Here is a 22,811-nt window from a genome sequence, read left to right on the forward strand (position 1 = left end):
CTCAACCTAGAATTATGTTCACATAATCAAGTGAGAGGGCACAATAAAAACATTTCAGAGATTTACAGGATACGAAAAGTTGTCTTTAAAAATCCTTTCTTAGGAAGTCATCTAACTGTAATGTTCCAGTAAATGAGAAAGTAAATTAAAAAAAAGAAAGAATTGTAATATATGGCAATGGTCGCCAACCAGTGGTCCGAAAGGTTGGTGACTGCTGATCTAGGACATAGAAGTATGTCAAAGGGAAATCCCAGTGTATCAGGCCAGGAGAATAATGACTATAGATTGGGGCAAGGGGCAGGGGACCAAGTTTTTAGAGAAATAGGAAACTTGAAAGAGGAAATTACACAAAAGGCCAATTGTGTAAGAAGAAAGGCATGTGTTACCTGTAGTTGAAAAAATAAAAGCTCTATAAGAAAGAAAATGTAGGCTTTGAAATCAACAGTCTTAATTATTGGTAAATGATACTTATTCCCCATTTTCTTGTTTCCTTATGGATAAATTTCCATTAAAATAATACTTTTGGATTTTTGAGTGACATTAGCAACATGGCTGAATAAGAGGTCCCTCAACAATAACAATTTGGCATCCATGCACGGACAGAAGTGTCTTTGTGAGAGCTGTGGGATCCCGCACCATACATCAGGAGACCTGGGAGGAGTCTTGCCCAGCTATGTGTCAGATAATAGGCACACAGAGACCTCCATCCTGGATGTGGACTCTGAGTGACTTTGCGTGGCTTTAGCCCTTCCAGTCACAGTTTGGAAGCCCCTGGAAGACAACATCTTAGTCACTCACAGATAAGAGAGTCTTTGCAGAGGTCCAGGTTTCTAGTGGAGAAGTTCCAGCACAGTGGAAGCAAAAAAGTATGAGTTGAACATACTGGAGAGGGTAAGAGAAACAGTTTGATTCTGTGTAGGTGGCGGGAATGGCACCACTTGTCTGACTGGTTCAGCAACCTCGGTACTTGGGTTCTGGCTAGGAAAGAATTCAGAGCAAGACCCAAACTGTAGAGAACATTTATTGGGTAAATTATAGAGGTAGAAAAAGTAATTCCTAGAAAAAATGGGCTCAGGAAACAAGTTATAGAGGTAAAGGAAGGGCCCTTGGAGCTTGGGAGTGGTGAAGCTAAAGGTAACGTGCCTGGGGGTGAGAGGAGAAGGGTGAGGGAAAGGCATGGGTGTGCTCCTGGGAGGGAGAACACACTGGTCCTCCAGCCTAAGGGCTTTAAGGGCAGATTTTAGGGGGGGGGCCCAGGGAAGGATCTTAATAGAATATTCAGCAGTTTTCCAGGTGTGTTCTTTCAGAGTTGTGGTCTCCACTGATTGATTGGCTGGCACTAGGGCAGGAGTTCATTATTCAATGCAGCTGGTCCTGAGGTTGGCTGAGGCTGGTTTTGTTGCTTATCTGGGCCTGGAGCCGAAATACAACTGAGGCCTAGATGTTATCTCTAGGGAGGAAAGATCAGGGGATCCAAACTGCATGACCAGTGATATGCTAGGGGAGGAACAATCACCCTGGGGGTGAGGCCCCACAGTACAGTTGATTGTCCATTGCTAGGCACCTGGGGCTTTCCATCCTGGTGACCTTCTATACCTGGCCCGTTGTCCTTGCTCTGCTCATGTCTGTCTAACTGCCTACAGCAGTTCTACTCATATCATTCCTTACCCAAGGTGGCACAGCTTAGGGCAGGGGAGATCTTTTTAGCTCATGATTTCTCCCATGGGGAAAATGAGAGCAGGTCAGTGAGCACCTGGCTTCCCCAGCTGTGCCCTGTGCATTCTTTCTTACCCCTCCCAATGCACTGACTTGGGAACTGCATGACTGAGGGGTGAGAAGAGACTGGGAGAGGGGCATAGGACTCGTGGAGGACTTTAAAATAATGCAGAGCCTACTAACTATTTAGCAGACTCCACAAAAAGCCCATGCACAAGTGCCTGGGGTGCCTTGCCTGTGGATCCCTCCAAGTGGTACATGGGCACCCCATATGCCCTGACAGCGGTGGCAAGAGTGAGCCTTTGCAGACAACTAGGAAACAAAACAAAACAAAACAGAACAAAACAGAAAGAAAAAGGTTGTCATCACTTGGCTTGGTGTTTTCCAAGATCGAGAGAAGGCAAGACGGCCTAAGAATTCTGCCCCAGAGGGAGCAAGAAGTATGGAGCAGGCATATTTGTAGAAGGCTGAGAAAGCCTCAGGATGCCTAGCTGGGCTGAAGAAAGGTATTTCTCTCATGATGGCAGTTAATAAAGACTGGAGGAGTTGACTGCTACTTCAGATGTGAAGACAGCAATCCAAAACTTCAGATCTACCAAAGGATCACAATAATTTTTTAGTAACTGGTCCCAAAGAGATGATGATATGTGATTTACTAATGAAGAACTCAAGTAGTTGTTTTTAAGGAAGTTCACTGAGCTACAAGAAAACATAGAAAGACAATTTAGCAAGATCAGGAAAGCAATCTTCTATAATAATAAAAGTGTAATATGCTAATTAGACCAGACAGCCGAACAACCTTCCGGACGTTCTTCTGGACGACCTTCCAGACAAAGCCAGGGCTGCGAGGGCTGAGGCAAGCCGCTGAGGCTGCGAGGGCCGAATCCCTTGCACAAATTTCGTGCATCGGGCCTCTAGAACATGAATAAAATGAAAAGTTTTAACAAAGATAGAAATCATGGACACTATGAAAAATCATATACTAGCAAATTGGATAACCTAGGATAAATGAATTCATTTCTAGAAACTTATAATTTACCAAGACTAAATCATGATGAAATAGAAAGTCTGAACAGACCAATAACAAGTAAGGAGATTGACTCAGTAATCAACAACCTCCCAACAAAGAAAAGCCTAATACAAAGTCATTTAACTGGTGAAGTCTACCAAGGATTTAAAGAAGAATTAATGCCAATTCTTAAACTCTTCAAAAAAAAAAAAAAAATTCAAAGAGGAGAGCACATCTCAACTTTGTTTTACAAGGTCAGCATTATCCTGATACCAAAGCCAGATAAGAACACTCAAGAAAAGAAAATTACAGTTCAATATCCTGGATGAATATACATGCATAAATTCTCAACAAAATATTAGCAAACTAAATATTAGCACATTAGAAAGATAATACATCAGGATCACGTTGTATTTATCTCTAGAAAGTAAGGATGGCTCAATATAAGCAAATCTGTAAATGTGATACATCATATTAATAGACTGAAAGATAAAAATCATATGATTCTCTCAATTGATGCAGAAAAGGCATTTGACAAAATATGACATCTGTTCATGTTAAAAACCTTTTAACGAACTGAGTAGAGAAGGAATGTACCTCTACACAATAAAGGCCATACTGACAAGCCCACAGCTTATATCATACTCAGTGGTAAAAGGTTGAAAGCTTTTTCTGTAAGATAAGAAACAAGACAAGTACCAAGAAACAAGATAGTACTGGAAGTTGTAGCCAGAGAATTCAGGTTGGAAAAGAAATAAAAGGCTTCTCAACTATAATTGAAAATTAACATTGCCTTTGTTTGCAAATCACATGATCTTTTATATAGAAAATTCTATAGAGTCTACCAAAAATGTTACCAAAAATCAATGAATTTGGTAAAGCTGCAAGATACAAGATCAACATATTGAAATTAGTTGCATGTGTTTACATTACAGTGAACTATCTGAATGATAAAGAAAACCGTACCATTCACAATAGCATCAAAAAATGAAATACTTATGAATAAATTTAACCAAGGAGATGAAAAATCTGACCACTGAACATTCCAAGACTTTAATGAAAGACATTTAAGAAGACACAAATACAGACATACCTCATTTTATTGTGCTTCATTTTATTGCACTTTGCAGATATTGGTGTGGGTTTTGTTTTTTGTTTTTTGTTACAAATCAAATGCTTGTGGCAACCCTACCCTGCATTGAACAAGTCTATAGGCGCCATTTTTCCAACAGGCTTAGATGATGGTTAACATTTTTTAGCAAAAAAGTATTTTTAAATTAAGGTATGTATATTTATTAGACATAATGCTATTGCACACTTAATAGACTATAGTATAGTGTAAATATAACTTTTATATGTACTGGGAAACCAAAAATTCGTGTGACTTGTTTTATTGTGATAATCACTATATTGCAGTGGCTTGTAATTAAACATGCATAATTTCGAGGTATGCCTGTAAGTGGAAAGATATCCCATGTTCATGGATTGGAAGAATTTATATTGTTAAAATTTTCATACTATCTAAAGCCATCTGTACATACAATATAATAAAAATTGCATTAGCATTTTTAACAGAAATAGAAGAGATAATCCTAAAATTTATATGGGATCATGAGGATCATAAATAGCTAAAGCAATCCTAACTGGAGGCATAACAATTTCTGTTCACTATATTACAAAGCTATAGTAGTCAAACAGTAAGCTATTGGTATAAAAATAGACACCTAGACCAAGAGAACAGAATAGCCTCAAACAAATCCCCACATATATGGTCAACTAATATTTAATAATCAAGTTTTACTCAATAGGGAAAGGGTCATCTCTTTAATAGATAGTATTGGGAAAACTGGATATTTACATGCTATTAAATATTTTAATGACTCCTATCATTCACCACTTACAAAAATTAAAATGAATTAATGACTTAAACATAATAACTGAAACTTTTAGAAGAAAGCATTGAGCGAAAGCTCCATAACGTTGGGCTTGGCAATAATATATATTTAAAAAAAAAATATTTTATTGATTTTAGAGAGGAAGGGAGAGGGAGAGAGAGATAGAAACATCAATGATGAGAGATAATCATTGATTGGCTACCTCCTGCACGCCCCCTACTGGGGATTGAGCACGCAACCCAGGTGTGTGCCCTTGGCTGGAATCAAACCTGGGACCCTTCAGTCTGCAGGCTGATGCTCTATCCATTGAGCCGAACCAGCTAGGGCGGCAATTATATTTTTTTATGTGACATCAAAAGCACAACCATCAAAAGCAAAAATAATGAAGTGGGGCTATATCAAATGAAAAAGCCTCTGTATAAGAAAAGAAATATAGAACAAAATGAAAAGGCAACTTATGGAATGTGATAAAATATTTTTAAATTATCTACACTAATAAAAGAGAAAAATGGTAATTGGTGTACGGCGCTACCCTTTTCATTGGCTAATCAGGGCTATATGCAAATTAACTGCCAACTAAGATTGGCAGTTAACTGCCAACAAGATGGCGGTTAATTTGCATATGTAGGCACAATGCAGGGAGGCGAAAGGGAAAGCAGGAAGAAGCCCCCTGCCACTGACAGTGATCGGAAACCCAGTGGGGAGCTAAGAGCTGGGAGGCAGGGCAAAGGCGGCCCTGGGGCCGCCTTTGCCCTGCCCCCCAGCCATGATCAGAGAATCAGGTGCCTTTTCCGCCCTGTGATAGCAGGAAGTAGGGGTGGAGCCAGCTATGGGAGCTGGGCACGGTCGAAGCTGGCAGTCCCAGGAGCTAGGGGTCCCTTGCCTGGGCCTAAAGCAGAGCCCACAATCGCGGGGCCGCTGCAGCTGTGGGTCCCTGCTGCCCGGGCTGGACGCCCAGGCCAGAGGCGTTAGGCCTGGGCAGGGGCGGAGCCTGCAACCACGGGGAGCTGGGGGGGCGGGGCCGGGGATTGGGTGGATATGATGGTCCCCTTGCCCAGGCCTGAAGCCTGGGTCAGAGGCGTCAGGCTTGGGCGGGGGGTGGAGCAAGCGATCAGAGGGAGATGGGGGTCCCCTGCCCAGGCATGATTCCTGGGCCAGAGGCCTCAGGCCTGGGTGGGGGTCAGAGCCAGTGATCGGGGGGAGATGGGGGTCCCCTGTCCAAGCCTGACACCTCTGGCGGAGGCGTCAGGCCTGGGCAAGGGGCCAATCAGGCGATCGAAGGGTGATGGGGGTCTACGCCTCTGGCCGAGGCATCAGGCCTGGGCAAGGGGCAGAGCCAGCAATCGGAGGGGTCTGGGGGTCCCCTGCCCAGGCCTGACGCCTGGGCCAGAGGCATCAGGCCTGGGCTGGGGGCAGAACCAGTGATGGGGGGAAATGAGGGTCCCCTGCCCAGGCCTGACGCCTCTGTCAGGGGCGTCAGGCCTGGGCAAGGGGCCGATCCTGCGATTGGAGGGTGATGGGGGTCAACGCCTGAGGGCTCCCAGTATGTGAGAGGGGGCAGGCTGGGCTGAGGGACACTCCCCCACACACACATACCCAGTGCACGAATTTCATGCACCGGGCCCCTAGTATATTCAATAAGGGGTTAATATCCAAAATATGTAAGGCACTTATACAACTCAATAGCCCAAAACCAAACAATCTGATTAAAAATGAGCAGAAGATCTCTGAATGACATTTTTCCAAAGAAGGTAAAAAATGACCAACAGGTACATGAAGAAATGTTCAGCATCACTAATCATCTGGGAAGTGCAAATCAAAACCACAATGAGATAATCACCTCATCTCTATTATATAAGCTAACATTAAAAAGATAAGAGATAAGTGTTCATGAAGATGTAGAGAAAATGAAACCCTTGTGCATTGTTGGTGGGAATGTAAATAGGTACAGTCACTGTGGAAAATAGTACAGAATTTCCTCAAAAAATTCAAAATAGATCTATCATCTGATCCAGCAATTTCACATCTGGCTATATACCCAAAATAAATGAAAATAGGATCTTGAGTTATCTTTATTCCTATGTGCATTGCAGCATTATTTACAGTAGCCAAAATATTAAAGTAATCTAAATAGTGGATTATTATTTATTTATGAGAAAGAAGGAAATCTTGCCATCTGAGATAACATTTATGGACCTTGAGGGCATTATGCTAAATGAAATAAGTCAGATAGAGAAAGACAAATAGTGCATGATCTTACCTCTATGTGCAATTTAAAATGACAAAATCACAAAAACAGAGTAGAATGGTTTCCAGGGGCTGAGGGGTGGGGTGGTGGAAACAGGGAGATGTTGGTAAAAGGGTCCAAACTTCCAGATGTAAGATAATTAGGGTCTGGAATCTAATATGCAGCATGGTGATTAAACAGAGTAGATTTTAAATGTTCTCACTACAAAAAAGAAATGATAATTATGTGGAGTGATAGAACTGTTAACTAAGCCTACTGTGGTAATCATTCCACAAAATAAAGTTTATCAAATCAACATGTATACCTTAAACTCACAAATTGTTATATGTCAATTATAACTCAATAAAGCTGGAGAAAAATGAATAACACTCCCTGCCTCACTGTTTCTCCTTCACTCTGAGAGATGCAGAGTGACAGTTGCAATTGATGAGTTTGTGAGAAGACACTGGGCAGGGGTGGCTCAGTCTCTTCTGTCTTCTCTTTTCAGATCTCCCTGTCTGCAGAGAGGGTGCATTCTGGTCTGCTCTCTCAACCATGCAGTACATTTAGCAAGGCAGGCTCTGCTTCTGTGGGGGGAGGCCTGTGGTTGTCCAGAGCAGCCTGTGACTAGGCAGGTAAGTTTGATTTTGGGGTGCAGAATTAGGAAGCCCAGTTCATTATTAACTTAGTCAGGTTAGCCGCTTTATTGATAATACAGATAATACTTGGATCTCCAATTATCAGCTTCCCCTGTCTGCCTTGACCTAGTTATGAACTTGCTCAGGTAATAGTGACATGTAATGTATTGAGTGGATAATATCCCAATATTATGGTATACATATTAAGCAATATTTAGTTTGAGAAGCTAAAGGAGGGGCATTTGGGTTGGTTGTTAGAAAGCAAAATTCTTATCTATTATAAGGATATTAATTGATGATGTCTAAAATAGAGAAATCAACTAATAGGATACTAATTTAAAATAGGGAGAGAATTACCCCAAGGAAGGGTGGTTGTCTCTAGACTGCCAGGATGGCAGACAGGATGGAAATGGGTCATAGAGTTATTTTATCATAAGCACTTTTATCACTACTATTATTTGATTTTTTTAACCATCTGCATGTATTGTATTGTTTTAAAAACTTACATGATAAAAATGAAGGACAGCTAATATCCTGTTCTTTAGAAGTGATTTGGGGAGTGTTCTGTCATCTTGACTAAGATCAGAATATTGTTGACATTTGGAGACTTTTGTTGACATTCACAGGCTGAGGGACTCTCTTGTGGGAAGAATTCATGACAGTGCTGATACAGTTTACTGGAATGCTTGATGACGTCAAAATCTACATTACCAAAGTTGTGAGATTTTTCTCTGAAGCTCTTACTGTAACAGAAAAAAAAAGTGCTGATTGGCTGGTTTGAGAATTATAACCAACAAAATATGCCTTTTTCTAAAATTAAATTTATTGGGATAACATCTATAATAACAAAAGGGTAATATGCTAATTAGACCAGACATCTTCCAGATGTCATCCTAGATGTCCTTCCTGATGAAGCTGGGGCCAGAGGGAAGCCAGCTAGGTCCTGGGTGCTTGCGGGTGGCCTGGGTGAAGCTAGCCTGGGTCTCGGGTACCTGCGGGCGGCCGGAGGAGGGAAGCCAGCCCAGGTCCCGGGTGCCAGAGAGAAGCCGGTCCCAGGAGTTAGGGGAAGGAAGGCCTACTCTTGCACAAATTTTCATGCATCGGGCCTTTAGTTGGTTCATAAGATTATATAGGTTTCAAGTGTGCATTTCTATGATACGTGACCTGTACACAATACGTGTATTGTGTTTACCATCCAAAGTCAAATCATCTTCTGTCACCATGTATTTGACGCCTTTTAGCTTTTACCAACCCACCCTTCCCTCTCGTAACCACCATACTCTTGTCTGTTTTTATGAATTTTTAAAAAATTTATTCATTAGTTGCTTTCAGTTTTATATACCATATATGAATGAAATCATATGGTTCTTAACTTTTTCTGACTTATTTTGCTTATATTCTCAAGGTCCATTGATGTTGCAATTGGCAGTATTTCATCTTTTCTTAAGGCTGAGTAGTACTGCATTGCATATATACACCACATCTTATGCCATTTTCTTTTGTGATGTGAGAGAAGGTGAAAAGATTTACTGACTACAAACATGACTATTTGCTTTGGAAATTGGGCATGCTTCAGGTTTGGTGCTGGGTTTAATATCTGCTCATTTTTGGGAATGAAACATCCAGGTTTAATGAGTTGACCCTGTATTTCATTTTTGATAAATGTGCATTTGAAGATAGTATATTCTTGCTTATAACATATAGTGTTTGATAATTACATATTCAGACCCTTCACATTCTTATTTTGTCGTCTAGTTTATTATTTTTTTAGTAGCATCGAACACTCGTCTACATTTACTCTCACCTACTTTTGTGAGTACTTCTGTAGGATAGATTTCTAGTCGATTTTTTTAAATTAAGAGATATGCATTAAAAATCTTATAGGCACTGCCAATTTACCTTTCAGTAAGGTGGCAACTTCCATTCCACTAGTTGTACATAAGGGTGTCTTATTTTCTCTCACACTCTTGCTAACATTGTGTGTTTCTAATCTCTTTAATTTTTGACATCCTGACTAGATGACAGAAAGCCTCTGTCAGAGCACAGCCGGAGCCCTGCACAGCTCTGCTGGTCTGAGTTGTTCTGGGTGACTTTCAGTCCATGTATTCTTCTAAATTCTCCCATTCGACTACGTCAGGGCTGGTTCCTGCTTGAACCCTGCCCACTATACAACTTTTGGGAACTTAGTCTAAGTTCCTCCTTTACCAAGTGTCAGAGACATAGGTCAATTCTTGGCAGCGGGGCAAACGGAGAAGCCATGATCGGTTGTGGGTACATAAGAATGAGTCTTTATTGCAGAAGCCAGGGGCCATATAGCCATCAGACAAGAACAGCCCTCACAGCAAACTAAAGGCAAGCAGCCAGACACTGGCTGGTATAGCAGTATCTGAGCTCCCTAGCCTCTCCTGCACACATAGGAGCTACATTCTCTGTGCCTGTCGCCTCTGCTTCGCTGAGCTCTCTTCTTCTGCTCGCCTGCTCTCTCACAGACTTCTCACTCCATCCGACTAGCTGGTCAGTAACCTAATTTACACTATTTAGACAAAGAAGGCTTCGTGCCAATAGTTACATCAATCACACTGGCTACAGAAGGGCAGAGTGTACCGTGTGTCCTTGCACATGCTCATGTATCTTGGCTTGATTAGGATTCCCAGGCTCAGAGTCCTTGGACATCTTGATTAGGCTTATGCCAGAGTGGCATTTGGCCATTCTGGTGTGTTGATAACAAGGCCTCTGTGCTCCCATTGGCCTTGACCATCCAGGGACCTGGTGTGGTTCCCACAGCCTCATTATTTTATTTTGCATTTTTCTTCTTGGTCATCTTTTTATATTTTTATTACCTCTATGTATTTTTTTTTCTGTTAAGTCCACATTCACATCTTTTTTTCTTTCTTTGTTGCATTGTCATTTTTTATTGTTTTTAAGGGTTCCTCATATGTAAAGAATGTTAATTGTCAGTTATGTTGCAAATATTTTTTACAGTTTCTTATTTGTCTCTGCCATAAAGAAACTTTAAACTATCTTTCAGTTTTGTCTTGGTTTCATCTCATGCTTAGAAAAGTTTTTTTGTATCCCAATATAATATAAATATTCTGTTTTGATATTGTATTTTTATAATTTGGTTGGGCTTTGGCTTTTATTGGCACAGTTGAATTTGTTAATGTTTCAACCTATTTATATGATCTTACTGTTTTAAAAAATATTTCCTACCTTATCTTACTCTCTTCCTGGATTGAAAAAATTGTATGTTTGTGGTGTGTGTGTGTGTGTGTGTGTGTATGAGTTCAGTGTGGCAGTGACTTATCTTTTTTCCCCATTAAAGTACTTCTGGGTTTTTTTATAGCAAGAAAAACACATTAGTATATTTTTCCCACCAACATCAAGAATAAAAATAGTATCTACTGATTTCCCCCAGGAAAAATGTATCATTATTGCTTTCAAACCCCTACATGCTTTTTGTTGTTGTTGTTGGAAAAATATTGACTTTAAACTCCAGGTTAGTACTAACATGTATAGATATATCATTAGGCCCTTTAACTTTGCATTTTGTTGTGTTGTCATAATATGTTAACATTTATGTACAAGAAGGATAGGAAATGCTTGGTGTGCGTGCCTATGCTGACACACTGCTAGAACCAAGCACCGAACATTGTGTACAGCAGTGAAATAGGATGGGCTGGATCCTATCCTTTCTGGCCTCCGCTAAAGGCTAGACCCTGGCACTGTGAGCAGGCTTTCGGTTTGGTGTTACTTCAGACATATATTTTTGATATATTTACTCAACATTTTTATTTAGGGGAGAGGCTAAACATTAAGAGTGAAAAAAGTGGAAGAGGAGAACTCTTAAGCTCCTTTTTTTGTGGTCCCAGGTAGTTCATCTTTGGCTTCAAACTTAATGTCCTGAAATAAAAAACGAGAAATTCTGTCGTTTTCTTTATCTGAATACTTAGGATTTTCACATCTATTTTAGTATAGAAGGACATATTATAGTTTTATCATTGTTTTTGGCCTTTGTATCATCTTTGCCCTTTTTGATCCATTAGTTATATGTCAATTAATTAACTTTAATTACTTTTCTCCATTTGCAAATATATAATATGGGAATAACTATTCTTTAAAAGTTTGAAAAAGCCCTGACCGGTTTGGCTCAATGGATAGAGCATCGGCCTGTGGACTGAAGGGTCCCAGGTTCAATTCCGGTCAAGGGCATGTACATGGTTGTGGGCACATCCCCAGTAGGGGGTGTTCAGGAGGCAGCTGATCGATGTTTCCCTCTCATCAATGTTTCTAACTCTCTATCCCTCTCCCTTCCTTTCTATAAAAATAAATAAATAAATAAATAAATAAATAAATAAATAAATAAATAAATAAATTATATTAAAAAATAAAAGTTTGAAAGAGTTCCTAAACAATGAAATTATCTATGACCAGGTCTTTTTTTCCTGGCTAGTTTTATTAATTTGTCAGTTTTTCTTATTACTTCATTTCCCCCCCAGATCTGTAGAAATTTCCAATGTGTAAATGCTTCTGTTCTGAATTATGACTGTGACATTCAGAAGAAGTGTCATGGACATGGGGTGAGTCATGCTCTCTTTTGGCTTGTTCATGGAAGTAATGCTGTTTAATGAGGAATCCCAGTAAGGCAGTGGTTCTCAACCTTCCTAATGCTGCGACCCTTCAATACAGTTCCTTATGTTGTGGTGACCCCCAACCATAAAATTATTTTCGTTGCTACTTCATAACTGTAATTTTGCTACTGTAAATATCTGATATGCAGGATGTATTTTCATTGTTACAGATTGAACATAATTAAAGCATAGTGATTAATCACAAAAACAATATGTATTTATATATGTGTTTTCCTATGGTCTTAGGCGACCCCTATGAAAGGGTCGTTCGACCCCCAAAGGGGTCGTGACCCACAGGTTGAGAACCGCTGCAGTAAGGGTTATGTGAGACTTCCCAAGATTTTTAAATTTTTAGATTGGTGCATTTATATACCTCATACATTTTTTATTCTTAAAGAGTGTCTATGAATTTGCATGAATTTAGTTCTTTCTCTTGGTTTCTATTCTAGAATTCATGATTTAGAACAACATTCACAATGAACAAAAATGGTCTTTTGTTTGTTTTGAAGGTATGTAATAGCAATAAGAATTGTCACTGTGAAAATGGCTGGGCTCCCCCAAATTGTGAGACTAAAGGATACGGAGGAAGTGTGGACAGTGGACCTACATATAATGGCAAGTAACATAGAAGAAAATTAGTGTGATCTCCCAGTGGCCCATGTCAGATATTGGGCATCCTTGTTCCTCTCCCACGCTTCTCACGGCACTTAAACGTTATGTTGGTTCTGCCTCCTAAATTTTTCACAGATGTTTCCATTTCTTTCATCCCTGTTGATTACCTTCAATTTCTTGCCTGGTCTTACGTAATGGCCTCTTAATTAGGCTCCCTCTTTCCCATCTTGCTTCCTAATCCACATTCCACACTACAGAGTTTCAGTGTTTTCCTTCAAGAATTCAGTTTTGATTATGCCAGTGTCTTGCTTGAAATTCAGTGCTTCTGCATCGCTATTAGAATGAAGTACAAAAATTCATAACATGGCTTAAATGCCCTGCATTATTTTTCCTAGATTCACTTTTCCAACCTCATTTCACTATGCTTAAGATATTGTAACTTCTTTTATTTCCTCTAATAAGCTACTACTCTCTTTTACCTCTGGGCTTTCATACCATATTATATTCACACTAGAGGCCTGATGTATGAGATTTATGCACTTGGGGGTGGGGTGTTAGGAGGGGTCCCTCAGCCTGGCATGTGCCCTCTCGCAGTCTGGGAGCCCTCGGGGGATGTCTGACTGACAGCGGGGAGCGGGCCTAAGCTGTCAGTTGGATATCCTTAGCACTGCTGTGGAGGTGGGAGAGGCTCCCACCACCGCAGCTGTGCTTGCCAGCCATGAGCCCGACTTCTGGCTGAGCAGTGCTCCCCCTGTGGGAGCGCATTGACCACCAGGGGGCAGCTCCTGCATTGAGCGTCTGCCCCCTGGTGGTCAGTGCGTGTCATAGTGACCGGTCGGTCCGCTGTTCGGTTGATTTGCATATTAGCCTTTTATTATGTAGTATTGTTGGAACTTGGCTAATTGCTACTCAGATTTAAGTTTATACCTTATTTCCCCTAGGAATTTTTCCCTGACTGCCTAACTCTGAATTAACATGCCCTTCCTATTCTCCTTTTACTATAAGCACTATCACATACTATAGTAATTACTGATATACTACTTATTTTTTATTCCCTTATAGACTATGAATGAGCTCCTTGACACCAGTATCTTCCTACTGAGAAGATATGCTTTCTTTCTCCTGGGTAAACAATAGGTAGAATGGTTGGCTCATAGAGTAGGTTTATATTTAGCATTTTTAGAAACTGCCAAACTGTTTCCCAAAGTGGCTGTACCAATGTACACTCTCTCCAGCTGTATATGAGGGTTCTAATTTCTCCACATCCTCTCCAATACTTGGTGTGATCAGTTTTTGTAATTTTAGCAATACTGGTAGGAATGTAGTGGTATTTCACTGTGATTTTAATTTGTATTTCTCTAATTACTAATGATGTTGATCATCATCAAAGATGTGCTTATATCATCTTTGGTGTCATGTCTATTCAAATCGTCTCATTTTTAGTTAGGTTGTTTGTCTTCCTGGGTTTTGAGAGTTCTTTATTCTGCATACAAGTCCTTTATGAAAAATGCTTTGTAAGTATTTTCTCCTGTTCTGTTTACTTTGGCTTTCTTTTTTTCCTAGTTTTTTAGAAGATCAATCAGGTATTTGAATTGAGACCTTTTTTTCCTTAGTGTAAGCATTGTAGTGCTATCAGTTTTCCTTAAGAACTGCTTTGTTGTACCCCACAACTTTTGATATGTTGTGCCTTTATTTTCATCCAACTCAAAATAACTGATATACTTTTTATTTCTTTGACTCATGAATAATTTAGAAGTGTGTTACTTTGTTTTATAGTATCTGTGGGATTTTCCAGAAATTTTAGTGCTATTGATCTCTGATTTATTCCACTATCTTCCGAGAGCCTACTTTGTATGATTTGAATTCTTTTATATTTCTTGACACTTGTTTTATGGCTCAGAAGGTGGTTTATCTTAGTAATTAAGTTTTGTATACACTTGAAAATAATTTGTATTCTGCTATAATTCTGTGCAGTGTTTTATAGGTAATTAGTTCCTGTTAGTTGACAGATGTTTAAGTCTTTTATATACTTACTGATTTCTGTATACTTGTTCTGTCAATTACTGAGAGAGGAATACTGAAGTTATTGGCTATAAGAGCAAATCTGCCTATTTTTCCTGGCAGTTCTATTTGTTTTTGCTTTATGTATTGTGAAACTCTGTTACTAGGTACATAAGCATTTAGGATTGTTCTGCCATTTTATATATTGGCTCCTAAATTATTATGAAATAGCCCTCTTTATACCTGGTAATATTCTGCTCTGAAATTAAATATTAATATAGTTACTCCAGATCTATTTTGATTAGTCAGCATAGGAAATCTGTTCTCATCCTTTTGCTTTTAATCTATAGGATGTCCCCCCAAAATGTATACATACTGTAACAGCTGATAGCTCAATTTTGAAAATGAAATGTACTAGTATTTTAATAAACACTATCTTTATAATTATTCAAAGTGTGTGTATACATTTTTGGGGGGACACCCTATTTTTGTGTCTTTATATTTAAAGCAGATTTCATGTAGGCTGCATATGATTGGGTCTTGCTTTTTTATCTGGTTTGCCAATCTCTGCCTTTTGAGTGAGTTCATCTGAATATATTTAATTAGATTATGATATCTTTGGGTTTAGATCTAACATATTGATATTTTTCTATCACAGTTTCTTTTCATGTGATATTGTACCACTTTAGTATATTTCCATTTATCTCCCTCTGCCTTTTTTGGTATTGATGATATACTTCTGTATATGCTGTGAATCCTACAATACACTGTTACTATTTTTGCTTTAAACAGTTGATTATCTTTTGAAGATATTTAAGTAATAGAAAAAATCTTTATATTTTCTCACACTGTTACCATTACCGTACTCTTCATTTGAGTGTATGTGTGTAAAGTCACATTTCTATTTGCTATCATTTAATTTCTGCTTGTAGTACTTCTTTTCACATTTCTTATAATGCAGTTCTACCAGTGACAAATATTTTAGCTCTTGTGTATATGAAAAAGTATTTTGCCTCAAATAATAACTGGGTAAAATATTCTCGGGTGAAGTTTTATCACCATTTTACTTCTTCAAGGATGTTCCTACATTGTCTTCCAGCTTACATAGTTTTTCCCATCATCTTTTTTTGTGTCTTCTGTTTGTAATGTGTGTTTTTACCCTCTAAGATTTTCTCTTCATTTCTGATTTTTTTTTTAAATTGAATCTTTATTGTTCAGATTATTACATTTGTTCCTCTTTTTTTTCCCCCCATAACTCCCCTCCTCCCAGTTCCCGCCCCACCCTCCGCCCTCACTCCCCACCCACTGTCCTCATCCATAGGTGCACGATTTTTGTCCAGTCTCTTCCCGCATCTCCCACACCCCTTTCCCCCCCAGGAATAGTCAGTCCATTCCCTTTCTATGTCCCTGATTCTATTATAATCAACAGTTCATTCTGTTCATCAGATTATTTATTCACTTGATTCTTAGATTCACTTGTTGATAGATGCATATTTGTTGTTCATAATTTGTATCTTTACCTTTTTCTTCCTCTTCTTCTTCTTAAAGGATACCTTTCAGCATTTCATATAATCCTGGTTTGGTGGTGATGAACTCCTTTAGCTTTTCCTTATCTGTGAAGCTCTTTATCTGACCTTCAATTCTGAATGATAGCTTTGCTGGATAAAGTAATCTTGGTTGTAGGTTCTTGGTATTCATCACTTTGAATATTTCTTGCCACTCCCTTCTGGCCTGCAAAGTTTCTGTTGAGAAATCAGCTGACAGTCGTATGGGTATTCCCTTGTAGGTAACTGAGTTTCTTTCTCTTGCTGTTTTTAAGATTCTCTCTTTATCTTTTGCTCTTGGCATTTTAATTATGATGTGTCTTGGTGTGGTCCTCTTTGGATTCCTTTTGTTTGGGGTTCTCCGCGCTTCTTGGACCTGTAAGTCCATTTCTTTCACCAGGTGGGGGAAGTTTTCTGTCATTATTTCTTCAAATAGGTTTTCAATATCTTGCTCTCTCTCATCTTCTGGCACCCCTATAATTCTGATGTTGGTACGCTTGAAGCTGTCCCAGAGGCTCCTTACACTATCCTCGCATTTTTGGATTCTTTTTTCATTTTGCTTTTCCGGTTGGGTGTTTTTTGCTTCCTCGCATTTCAAATCATTGACTTGATTCTTGCGCTCCTCTGGTCTGCTGTCGGGAGTCTGTATAATATTCGTTATTTCAGTCCGTGTATGCTTAATTTCTAGTTGGTTCCCCAATATAAGATCGAGGGTCTCATTAGTTTTCTTGTAGATCTCATTAAGTTTATCGGCGGCTTCTAAACAGTTCTTGAGAGACCTTAAAAGTGTGGTTCTGAACTCTATATCTTCCATTGACAATTTTGTCCTGTTTCTTTGTCTCCCCATTTTGTTATGCTTCCTTGGTGCACCCCCTAGTGGTCTTTGTTCGCAGTCTTATAGTTAAATCTTGATTGTTGTAGCTAATTCCAGGGAGGGTTTGACCTCCAGGCCAAGTGGCTATGAGAATCAGCTGTGTCAGCAGTGAGAGAACTTCTGTCCTCTAGGGAGGTGCTAATCTAGCCTTTGCCTGAGGCTATCCGGCAAATGCCTCTGTGCAGGGCTTGGGCGGGGCGGGTCGCACAGGATCAACAGGGTGGGCCGGAGAGAGCAGTTATGGCGGCTCTCAGTCCTGTCCCCAGGGGCTCTGCCTCTCTGAGTCCCAGCACCCGCTGCAGAGCTCGGAGAGAAAGCTGCACTCGCTCTGACCGAAGCCAGACAGTCCCGCTTCTCCCGTTTGAGTCTGGGTCGCTAGAGACTCGCCCGGATCTGGAGCTCAGAGTCTGCGACTCCCTCCCGATTGAAAACGCCAACCGCGCCCTCCGCCGCCAGCCCGCTCGCGCACTCCGCACCTCAGAATTTGACTTCAGCACCGCGCCTCCTCTGAGTGTCCGTATGCGTTTCTCTTTCCTCCTAGTTGTAGGACTTCCACTCAGCCAGCGTTCCTGTGGTTCTGGGTGATGTCCCTTCCGTTTTTTGGTTTCACTTTTGAAGTAGTTGTTCAAAGCAGCAAACTCCGGCGTTAACCTATGCCGCCATCTTGGTTCTCTCCTTCATTTCTGATTTTTAGTATTTGACTATAATGTGCCTTGGCATGCTTGAAATTTGTTAAACTTTTTTGATTTGTGCTTTTATAGGTTTCTTCAAGTTTTGGCCATTTTGTCTTAAAATTTTTTTTAATAATAATGAGGTGCTTTATTGAATTATATGCACAGATATGTCATATGTAGTACATTTAGATATTAATTGACCTCAGTAAAGAAGTTTTTCTGGCCTGACCCTTATAAATCCCAGAATCTTTTTATTTTTTTCAATTACAGTTTACATTCACTATTATCCTGTATTAGTTTCAGATGTACGACATAGTGGCTAGAAAATTGTGCACTTTTCAGAGTGGTCCCCTTGATATTTCAAGTATGTGTATGATATCATTGACTATATTCCCTATGCTGTAAGTACATTTCTCTGACTATTCTGTAACTATCAATTTTTACTTCTTAACCCCTTCACGTTTTTCACCTAGTTCCAACCCCACTTCCCCTCTGACAACTGTCAGTTTGTTCACTGTATCTATGAGTCTGTTTCTATTTTGTTTATTTTGTTCTTTAGATTTCACATATAAGTGAAATCATGTAGTATTTGTCTTTCTCTGACTTATTTCACTTAGCATAATACCCTCTGGGTTCATCCATGTTGTCATAAATGGTAAGACTTCATTCTTTTTAATGGCCAAGTAATATTCCATTGTATATATGCGTGACAGCTTTCTTATCCATTCATTTATTGATGGACACCTGGGTTGCTTCCATATCTTGGCTATTGTAAATAATATTGCAGTGAACACAAGGTGCATATATTATGTTGAATTAGTGTTTCAGATTTCTTTGGATTTATTTCCAGAAGTGCAGTCACCACTGGATCATAAGGCAATTCCATTTTTTGATTTTTAGGAACCTCCACAATGTTTCCATAGTGGTTGCACCAATCTGCATTCTCACTAACAATGCACAAGGGTTCTCTTTTCTCCACATCTTCAGCGACACTTGTTTGTTGATTTCTTGATGATAGCCATCCTGATAGGTGTGAGTGGTACTTCATTGCAGTATTTATTTGTATTTCTCTGATGATGAGTGATGTTGAGCAACTTTTTTTCTATTTTCCTCTTTCCTCTTCTTCAGGGTCTCTAAGTACATGTATATTTGATAACTTGAAGTTCTTTCACATCTCATTTATTTGCCTTGATTATTTTATTGTTTATTCTCTTTTTAATTATGAATAGTTTGTATTGTTCTTTTTCAAGTTCACTCTTCTTCTGTGGTATCTGATCTGCCATTAATTACACGCAGTGTAATTTTTATCTTTGTATTTTTTTTACCTCTGTAAGTTCTATTTGTTTCTCTTTTTTGTATCTTTTATGTCTCTACAAAGCATGTTCAATCTTTACTCTAGCTTCTTGAACATATGTAATACAGCTCTAACTTCTAACGTTGTTGTCTACTAATTCTATCATCTATAGTTGGTTAGTTTTGATGTGTTCCCCCCCTCTCGCCCCCCTCATTTTGGACCATATTTTCCTGCTTCTTTGCATGCCTTGTCATTTTTTTACTGGATGCCAGAAATTGTGAATTTTGCCTTTTTTGGATACTAGATATTTTTGGATTTATATTGATGAACTTTGTTCCAGTGTGCTTATGTTACTTGAACATAATTTATAGCTTGATCCTTTGGGTTTTGCTTTTAAGCTCTTCAGGGAGGACCAGCGTAGCATTTAGCCTGGGCTCATTTGCCTTATTACTGAGACCAAACCTCTTCTGTCTATTCTACTCAATGCCACAGTAATTATGGAGTTTCCCACCAGAGATGGTAGGAACAGGCACTTTCCCCAGTCCTGTGTGAGTTGTGGGATATGTTCTCACTAATTCTTACAGGTCATTTTTTCTGTGGCTTCAGGTGGTTTCCTTCTATGCATATGTAGATCAGTACTCAGCTGATGTTAGAGGAACCCTTTGCAGAGCTCTCAAGTTCTGTCTGTGCAGCTCCCTCCTTCTGGTTCTTTGCCAAATGAACTCTGGCTGCTTTGGGGACAACCAGCTCCATCTCCTCAACTTAAGGAGATCACTGAGCTTTACATGGGTTTCCTCATTCCTCATCATGATCTGTTAACTTTCAGTAGGCAGCAAACTCTTACTCATTTTCTATCTCAGGTATCATTGTTTTTCATTTACTGATGCTCAGTGTCTTGAAGTGTTTGCTTTACATATTTTGCCTGGTTTTGTGGTTATTACAGCTGTCAGGATAAATCTGGTCCCTGTTACTTCACCTTGACTAGAAGTAGAAGTCAGAACTAATGGCTCTGTATCATTCCATCGAATGGATGTGCCATAACTTGACTTAGCTGTTTTGTAATTATTAGACATTTAGGTTGCTTCTAAGTTTTTTAACATTTAAATTCTGCCACATTTATTTATTTTAAATTAATTTATTGGGGGTGACATTGGTTAATAAAATTGTTTCTAAGTTTTTATATGCACCGGTATCAGTGTAGTGTATATCTTAATACTTATGCATATTTTTCCAGTTGGAGGATAAATTGCTAGAAATGAGATTACTAGGTTGAAGGGTATAATCTTTTTTATAGTTCTTGATAAAAATTCCAAATGAATTTATGTAATGCTACCAACAGTATGAAGGTACCAATTTCAACATAACCTTACCAATGTTGGATGCTTTAATAAAAATTTTGTCTACTAATTAGTAGGTATGAAATGATATAATCAAGCTTGCTTTAATATTTCTATATTTTTAATTGGGTTGAATGTTGTTTCATGTAATGTCATACAACTTTTAAAAGTAATTTCTGGTACTTTTAAAAACTTAAAATTGTGAGGAAAAATTTTACAGCGTATCATTCCTGTTCATATTTACTATAGCCTTTCCCTCAAGACCATGGAACAGATAAAGTTAATGTTAATTAGTGAATTTTTAAAAGTATAGTAAGATAAAATCCAGAAGCCATAAAAAATGAGGTGGATAAATTCAACTATCCAAGAATAATAAATTTAAGCTTGGAGAGAAGCATTGAAAGACTAATGGCAAATTGGGGAGAATGCTTCCAGCTCATACATAGACAAAGCTAATATCCCTAATACATAAAGAGCTTTTAGAAATTGAGAAGGAAAAAAACCATTGTCCAGTAAAATAATCAAAGGACTGAGCAGAAAAAAAATTACATTTCCTTAAGTATGAAAAGTTGCTCAACTCATAGTGTAAAAAAAAGAAATGCAAGTTAAAATGATTTAAGATATAATTTTTCACCTACCAGTTTGGCTAACATGCACAAGTTTGACCCAGTGGGTGAGGCCGTGATGAATTCTTATATATTGCTGGCTGGTGTGGTAAATTGTAACCACTATTACGGTGGTCAATTTGACAGTGCCTTAAAAAATGAATGCATTTACCCTCTGATATGTAGTTCTACTTTTGTGAAATTATTCTATAGATATGCCAGCACCCATTGTTATTATAATAACAATAGCATTATTTTAGGGTTATTTATTATAGCATTTTTTAATAACAAAAGATTAGAAAAATGAAAGTATCAGTTGGATACTGGTTCATTAAACTATAAGACATCCTTGCAATGTAGTTCTGTATAACTGTACAGAAGATGCGGTGGTCCTCAATGTATGGTTTGGGGAGATATATAGATGAGTGAAAAAAGTAACATGCTACGTAGTGTTTATGGCAGGGGTGGGCAAACTTTTTGACTCAAGGGCCACAATGGGTTCTTAAACTGGACCGGAGGGCCGAAACAAAAGCATGGATGGAGTGTTTGTGTGAACTAATATAAATTCAAAGTAAACATCATTACATAAAAGGGTACGGTCTTTTTTTTTTTTAGTTTTATTCATTTCAAATGGGCCGGATCCGCGGGCCGTAGTTTGCCCACGGCTGGTTCATGGTATTCTACCTTTTATGTAAGCAAAGGTTGACAACAATAACATACTTTATTCTTGCTTATATTTTCATGAAGAAATAATGTGAGATAATATAAGAAATTAATAAATGGTTCTTCTGGGGAAGGCAAGAAGTGGGCAGGGATGAAGTATGAGCAGACTTCTCTGTGTATATAATTTATATCAGTTTAACTTTTGAACAATCTGAAAATTAATGTAAAACATTTATAATCACCTACTATGTTCTAGTTAATATGAGTTAACTTCTAATTTAATGATCGTTAATATAAATTCTTCTTTCTAGAAAAGAATACTGCACTGAGGGATGGACTTCTAGTATTCTTCTTCTTAATTGTTCCCCTTATCGTGCTTGCTGCTTTTGTCTTCTTCAAGAGAAATCAACTACGGCAAAGCTGCTTCAGAAAGAAGAGATCACAAACATATGAGTACTTAGATTTTTTTTCTAAATTCATATAATATAATTTAAGTAATTATAATGATGATAGTCATATCATAGAGGCTGGTTTAAAAATAGGGTTCTAAATTTTCTCTCTATTCTTTGGACATGATTAGCAGGGGTAGAAGGATAATGATGATTCAGCTACCTCTTAAAATGATGAGGGGAAAGTGTTATGGTAACCAGCCTGTATGTACTGAAAATGGCCCTTAGAATTCATTTTGCTTAACATTGATGTTTGATAGTGGGATAAGTAGGATTTTGGGCTACAGTTTCTGATTTGGACTTCTTAATTAGAGATTAAAATATACAATAAAGATTTAAAAGTGTAAATGTTGAAATTTTTCTTCCATGTCTGTTTTAAGGATCAGTTCTCACAGAGGAAGAACTGTTCAAATCACAGTTTGGGGAAAGAGGATTTGTAAATTATAGGCTTTTAAGAAATAAGTTTTGGTGGAAGAAAGGGTTGTCATAATTCAGACAACTAACATTATCTAATCTGTATGTTTAACACTTGTACTACTATCTCTCAACTATCATTTATATGTTGGCAATAGAATGTAGCATAGATGAGCATGGACCTTGTAATCAGCTCTAAATTTAAGCTCCAGTTTGTTATTTGTTAGAATT

General features: G+C 38.6%; 1 protein-coding gene across 5 annotated transcripts in view; it reads left to right on the plus strand.

Moving 5' to 3' along the window:
• ADAM9 (ADAM metallopeptidase domain 9) overlaps nucleotides 1-22,811 on the plus strand; it is a 102,547-nt gene that overhangs the window by 70,483 nt on the left and 9,253 nt on the right. For 3 of the 5 annotated variants that reach the window (XM_036298856.1, XM_036298857.1, XM_036298855.1), the window contains 3 exons: nucleotides 11,982-12,062; nucleotides 12,623-12,728; nucleotides 22,029-22,170. In XM_036298856.1, the coding sequence (XP_036154749.1) occupies nucleotides 11,982-12,062; nucleotides 12,623-12,728; nucleotides 22,029-22,170 (329 nt within the window). Of the gene's footprint in view, nucleotides 1-7,355; nucleotides 7,494-11,981; nucleotides 12,063-12,562; nucleotides 12,729-22,028; nucleotides 22,171-22,811 lie in introns of those variants that run through there. The other 2 variants (XR_004966028.1, XM_036298858.1) reach the window with 2 other exon arrangements.

The sequence above is a fragment of the Myotis myotis genome, unplaced genomic scaffold (genome assembly GCF_014108235.1).
Source record: "Myotis myotis isolate mMyoMyo1 unplaced genomic scaffold, mMyoMyo1.p scaffold_m19_p_3, whole genome shotgun sequence".
In the NCBI taxonomy this organism is placed as follows: domain Eukaryota; kingdom Metazoa; phylum Chordata; class Mammalia; order Chiroptera; family Vespertilionidae; genus Myotis; species Myotis myotis.